The 6,803-nt window shown below is 33.8% G+C and overlaps 1 protein-coding gene across 1 annotated transcript; it reads right to left on the bottom strand.

The window, feature by feature from the left end:
• Window positions 1-1,462: 1,462 nt before the first annotated feature.
• On the bottom strand, window positions 1,463-1,831 carry KCNE2 (potassium voltage-gated channel subfamily E regulatory subunit 2; the record flags this gene model as incomplete). The annotated part of the gene is made up of 1 exon (XM_081326522.1): window positions 1,463-1,831. The coding sequence occupies one exon, from the start codon at window positions 1,829-1,831 to the stop codon at window positions 1,463-1,465; it is 369 nt and encodes a 122-aa protein (XP_081182648.1).
• Window positions 1,832-6,803: the final 4,972 nt, after the last annotated feature.

Below are 6,803 nucleotides of genomic sequence, written 5' to 3'. Positions count from 1 at the left end.
TGGCTGAATGTAAATTCATATTCATTTACAGTCTAAATATACATTTAAATTCAGGTACATACATTTAAATTCGGGGAAATTCAGAACATTAGCACTTCAAAAAATGTTTGTTCAGTCATTAAATCCTAAAGACGTTTCCAGAACTCCAATTTAATATTGTCTCCCACACTCCAGAAGTAGAATTCAAGTTGCTTCTTTTTTTCTTTCTTTCAATTGAGAAATTGTATTAATTAAGCAAAGTGTAATTAATCAACTGTAATCAAAGTGTAGACAACTGCAAGATAAGCTTCCAAACGAAAAGCTCTACTATATATAGTGATAACCTTTATACAATTGAAGTATCAGATAAGAATCATGTGACAACTACAACTCACAGTGTTAGTGGATTCTAAATGATAGAATATCCATACAGTCATAAAAGAACTGTGATTTTAGGTTACATATAAAAAAAGAACTTTCAGTTATTCTATTAATAAGTTCCTTAGTAAAGGGTGGAATCTGTTGATTCATCTTCACATGTTATTCATCTGATACCCATTTCATAAAAACAGTAAGGTAAAGATAAAGGTTTCCTCCGTTGATTCTGACTCGTAAGGGGTGATGCCCATCTTCGTTCCCTAGCCGAGGGAGCCAGCTTCTCCAAAGACATTTCTGTAGTCATGTGACCAGCATGATTATAAGCAGAGGTGCATGGTATGCTGTTATTGTTCCACTATTTATCTACTCGCATTGGTAAGCTTTTGAACTGCTAGGTTGTTAGGAGATGGGGGGCAAGAACAAGAGCACACCCCATCGTGCTCTGCTTGGGTCTCAAACTGCCAACCTTTTAGTTTACAGACCCAGAGATAATTATTGCAGCTTTCTTTTCTCTTCCTGGGTGGCAGATTCCAGGGGTTTTACTGAGCAGGAAGGATCCAGTTACAGCTTCATGAAGCAGGGCAGTGTTGGAGGGTAAAAGAGGTTTGGTCCTCTGTCTTCTTCTATTGGCTGGGTAGTTGAAGCACACAAATACAAAAACAGTGTGGTGGTGGTGGTGGAAAAGGCTGAAAATCTCTCTAAAAAGAATACCATGGTGTCTGGGTGGAATCATCCATTTTCTTCAACGAAACAGTCAATATATTTTTTGTAATTTGTTATAATTTTCTTCAAGGATCTTAGTTTAATCCCTCAATCCTGTACAAATTCTGGAATTTCAGAATGTAAACTAGCTTCCCTGATTTAACCCACTTTATAATTTCTTGAACAGATGAAGATTTTCTAGAAAGCTTTGCTTTGATTAGAGCGCATGCATAGTTGTTAGTGCTCCGCCTGCAGATATTAAATCTTTAATATTTCACTTAATCTGATATCCTATAGTTATGTATAGAATATAGGTTTTAGCACACTGTATATTGAAGCCACTAAATTGGGGACTAACCCCTCATCTCAATTCTTCAGTACTTCTTCATTCAGTTCTTAGTGATTATGGACTACCTTTGCCCTTTGCTCCACAGTTTTCATGGACAATGGATTTAAGATCATCTTGGAAAAGAATCTGGTTTTTTAGCTTTTCGCTCCAATCATCCACAATGTACTGATGATAAGGGTCATTGGAATGCTCTTGTCTCTTTGATTTCACTGTGCTTACTAAGATTGCTACAATAATAAAAGAGAAGATGCCAATCATTACCATAAGATACAAAATTACATAATCTAAATTTTCAGCATCAACTTTTTCTTGCAGGGCATCTTGTTCCATTGTGGTATTTCTACGCCAATTGTTCATATAGTCAATGAAAATCTTCTTGAAAGTCTCTTCCAGAGATTGGGTGAAGTTTTGCAATGCTGCCATATTTCAATTAACTAACCTTAAAAACAAAAATGTGTGTCAGTCATCTCCATATGATAGAATTCATAAGAATTCACAATTTTATTCAGAGAGGAATATATGGCATTTGTCTATAAAACATCATGCTTATTGAAATTTTTTGGAAATATAGTCCCAGCGTAGCATGTTGAGCAAAGCTAGAAAATACAGAAAAACTTGTATATGCAGCTACCTTTTCTGAACAGAAATAAAAGATATGCTTGAAACATTTGCATTTTAAATTCAGAATACCATGGATCAACCATCATTAGAAATATTTTTTGTAGCCAGAAACAGACCTTTTAGAGAGCTGCAGCAGAATAACCGTGACTCAGTGCAGCTCATGATTGGAAAACAAACACTGAGAACCTGGCTTGACATTAAAATGGCCTTGAAGTTAATTTATTATATTTGCAAAACTTCATTGCAGTGCCAACTTTAACATTTTTGTAAACATATTAACCAAATGAAGTTTAACATTTTTAGAAAATTAAAAAAGACTTTGAAATGTTACAGGGTTTAAGGATTAGTTTTTCAAGGCTGTTACAATATATTTTTCCTGCATAAACAATAGGTTTTTTATTGTTTTTTAACAATGAAAAACAATTATTGCTAGAATCTTTCACGTGTGCTACTGTATAAGAATAACTCATCTATTTATTTTTTTTATTTTTTATTATTTTATTTTAATTCCATTTATATCCCGCCCTTCTCCGAAGACTTAGGGCGGCTTACATGCTTAGCAGTAGCCTTCATTCTATGTATATGCCTGCTTATTAGGGCTTTCACACACACCCCAAGCGGCATTATTTCAAAGTTAGCTTAATTGCCCCCAACAATCTGGGTCCTCATTTTACCTACCTCGGAAGGATGGAAGGCTGAGTCAACCTTGAGCCTGGTGGGATGCGAACCTGCACTAATTGCAGGCAGCTGGTGTTACTTAAGGAGGCATTAGCCCACTGCTCCACCAAGGCTTTATCAAGTATCGCCAAGAAACTTTGTTCTTCATGAAACCTATATATTCTATAATTGAATTATACCAATACATTTTAACTTATAATTTTATTGTAGTAAAATAACATATTGATGATCAACATCTCCAGCCCTTTGCTGGACACCAAGAAGTGGCACATAGCTAGAATATCTGACTGGACACTTAAAAATATCGTAAGAGTGCTTTGAGGCATAAAGTTATCAATTTATATTACATATAACAAGACAAATAACTTCACATTTTTCTTAAACAAGTTCTTTAAAGATCTTATGTTAGAATTTTAGAAACAATACATTTCTTATTGTTGAAATGAAAACATCTAAAACTAAACTCAAGCTATGTGTGTAAGCTTTAAAAAATTAAAGCTAGGTGTATTTTATATTTTTAGCTTTTAAAATTACTAATGGTTTATATTTTATTTTTCTTACACTGATCTATGACTGTAACAAAGATTTTTTAAAAATCTAAACAGAAATGCATTGAAGTATTTGGATAAACCTAAGTCATAAAGGAAAAAATAAAATAGGATGTAAGTGATTTCACTCACAGTAGATTCAGTCATCATAAAGTTAACACAAAAAAGAATAATCTATAACAGAGGTCTCCAGCACAAACATATTTTACATTTTAACTTTTACATTTTAAAGTTTAGATGAATAAACATAAAGCTAGCATTGTGCAAATCTGTAAGTCTTTCACAATATTTTGAATTCCAAGGATATAACTATATCCCACATGGACCCTGGAGGCAGTCTAAGAAAATAAAAATTATTAGTGGCTATAGCACATTGCTTTATTTAAAAATGAGGTAATTTGTCTATTAAAAAGACAAAAGTAAGGAAGGGGCAAAATATACAGCACTCTTATTGTTCCAAAGGGAATCTGAAGATCAACTTTCCCTGTTAGTTTTCTAATAAACAGACTTTTTCTGATATGGCACATAGCAGCCTTTTTGTGAGTATGTCCATATGTTTCCTAAAATTCAGATATACCTACCAATTTAGAAAAAATGGATTAGGGTTATAATAAGATTGTAAGATTATTGATGGATGAATGGATGGCTGGATGGATGGTCAGAGAAATTACATGGATTTGCTGCTGATGTACTGCAGATAGAAGTTTATTTAATTGATGCAGCAAGGTAGAATAAAGGCTGTGTATTATTTTCTGATCCATATCTTAATTTAGCCATTGAAAGGTCTTAAGCAAGTTGAATTCATACATTAACCCATGGCTCGATTTACCTTACCAGATAGTGGTCTGATTCACCCATAGCATTTAGCCATAAGCTATTATTTACAAATAACTGGGTTGACACATCTTGTCAGAATCAAATTGCAGTATACCTTAATGCAATGTGTGAACTCAATCTCATAGCCCTAATCACGGTTTACAATAGCTGATAAGGTTACCTGATTTTGCCGTATTCATTAGGTAAAGTATATTTTTAAAGTAATTATGGATAGCATTTGACAGATTTCCTTTCCAAGTTTATCGCTCATCCTATCTGGAAAGAATTTTAGTTTCTATATATCATAATCATACAGATGAATAAAAACACCCTTTGTGAGCAGCTATAATGTAAGTGTAATGAAGGATCCTTGTTTTATCGATTGGTACCTTTTGAAAATGGTGGAGCTAGTTTTTGTACCAGCCATAGCTATGCAAAACCACTCTCTGAGAATGGAAAGTATAATGAATAATTCACTCTGGTTGTCTATATGGTATATGGCACATTCTGCTGGCAATTTTGTATGGGTCATAGACTGTCACTTAATCCTTGGCATAGATGAGTTATTCTATCTGCACAATTAAAAAGCCAAGAAGAAACCTATGTCCTGTAGTTTGTCCTTGAAAGTGTTGTCTAATCTAATTGTAATTTAAAAGCCTTAAAAGCTCTTACCGAATATCTTGTTCCCTTCCCCAACCTTCACTTCACTTTGCCATTTATATTTCGGTTGTTGAACCTTATTATATCTCTTCTATTAAGTAACTGAATGCCAGTAACACATTTCATAAATAGGGTTAAAGTGACATGTAGCCTCACTCAAATGGAAATCAGTGGAGCTGAAGATCATAATGAATAAATTTTCAGTTAAAATATATGAATGACATTGGCTTAAGTATGAAGGAATTAGAGTCTAACTCATTAAATTCTTTGCTTAAGCATTTTATGTATTCTGGTTTCACATCTCAAAACTTTGCTTAGTTTCTTATCCATCCTGACTCAGGTTGCTATTTTATTTTATTTTTTGCTTAATTTCAAATTAAAGTTAACGAATTATTTAAGGAAAATTAAATATTGTTATCAAAGACTTACCTCTTCTGTATATCTGTATAAAAAATTCTCAGTATTAATACTGTTGTGATATTCTTGAGGAGAACTGGAAAACCATCAACCAGAAGAATCCATCTTATTCTAAGAATAATTGCTTCATTGTAATCTGTCTTTAAAGTAGATGCATTTGTACATTTAATCTCACTGGAAAGTTAAATATTGGCTTACTCAACAAATAACCTTGATGCTTGGGCAAGGCACATAAAATACTTTTGATCCTGTAAATTATTGGAATATAAAAATTTAAAGTTGCAGTCATGTTTTTACATTCAGCTGTAAAATTAGACAATATCTTTATTGAAGTTGTAATAACATGGCTTCAAATTGAAATTGTAACTTTCAGTGGGAAGGGAATAACTTTAAAAATAAAACAGAGGGGTAGTCACATTTATAAGCTTTTTCTTTAAAAGTATTTTTTACACTAAGCTTCTAAAACTGTTTTCCCAACCCACTGTTTTTAGACAAATAGGTGAACTCCCATCCAGTAGAGTTACGGAACATGTTACATGCTTTTAAAAACGTGAAATTTTCTGGACAGCATATGCCCATCAAATTCCAGTTTGCTTCCAGGCAGTTGCAAAACTTAAAATCAGTTGGGAAACTTTCGTGGTTACAATTTCCTGGTATTGATTTACTTCTCTCTTTTTCAAATGGGGTTTTACTCAATAGAGCGGGGGGGGGGAATGGGATTTGTAAAGGGTACTCAATTCAAAGGCGTTTTGCCTTTTCTGTTTTAATACATTTTCTCTACAAGAAAATTACAGAAGATGAAGTGGAGGACTGCCAAGCTCTGGACCTCTCATAAGAGTGAGTACAGGAAGTCCTCGACTTACAACAGTTCATTTAGTGACCATTCCAAGTTACAACGGCACTGAAAAAGTGACTATGACTATTTTTCACACTTATGACTGTTCCAGCATCCCTGAGGTCACATGATCAAAATTCAGATGCTTGGCAACTGATTTGTATTTATGACAATTGCAGTGTCCTGGAGTCATGTGATCACCTTTTGTGACTCTGGCAAGCAAAGTCAATGGGCAAACCAGATTCACTTAACAACCATGTTGCTATCATAACAATTGCAGTGTTTCACTTAACAACTGTGGCAAGAAAGGCTGTAAAATGGGCCAAAACTCACTTAACAAATGTTTCACTTAGCAACAAAAATTTGGGGCTCAGTTCTGGTCGTAAGTCAAGGACTATCTGTACAGAAGATTGATTGCACAGTCTTAGTAAAGGGTTCAAAAGTTTTGGATGGAGATTGAATTGCACTCCTTCATGATCTGCTGAGTTTAGCTCAGTTTCAGCTGATCAAATAAAAGATGGCTATAGTTAAAGGAAATGGGCTCATATGCTCTGCTCACCATGTTTTTATTTTTCTTATTTGCATGTTTTAGATTTATCAGTTTAGTCTTCTCTTTATGTCTGCTCATTCTAAGTGATTTATAATTCACAAATTGAGCAGAAAAGATTTAAAATATATAAAAATTGTAAACCGGTTTCTTCATTAACCTCTCTCCCGTAATTTCAGGTTACCCTTTTCTAATTGCATATGCCTATTTCCCATAATTTTTCTATTTGCTGCCTTTTGACATGTGCTACGTCAGAAAGCTCAAACTAAGGAA

Source organism: Vipera berus (assembly GCF_964194415.1).
Source record: "Vipera berus genome assembly, chromosome: 4".
In the NCBI taxonomy this organism is placed as follows: Eukaryota; Metazoa; Chordata; class Lepidosauria; order Squamata; family Viperidae; genus Vipera; species Vipera berus.
This window is presented reverse-complemented; position numbering and strand designations above follow the sequence as displayed.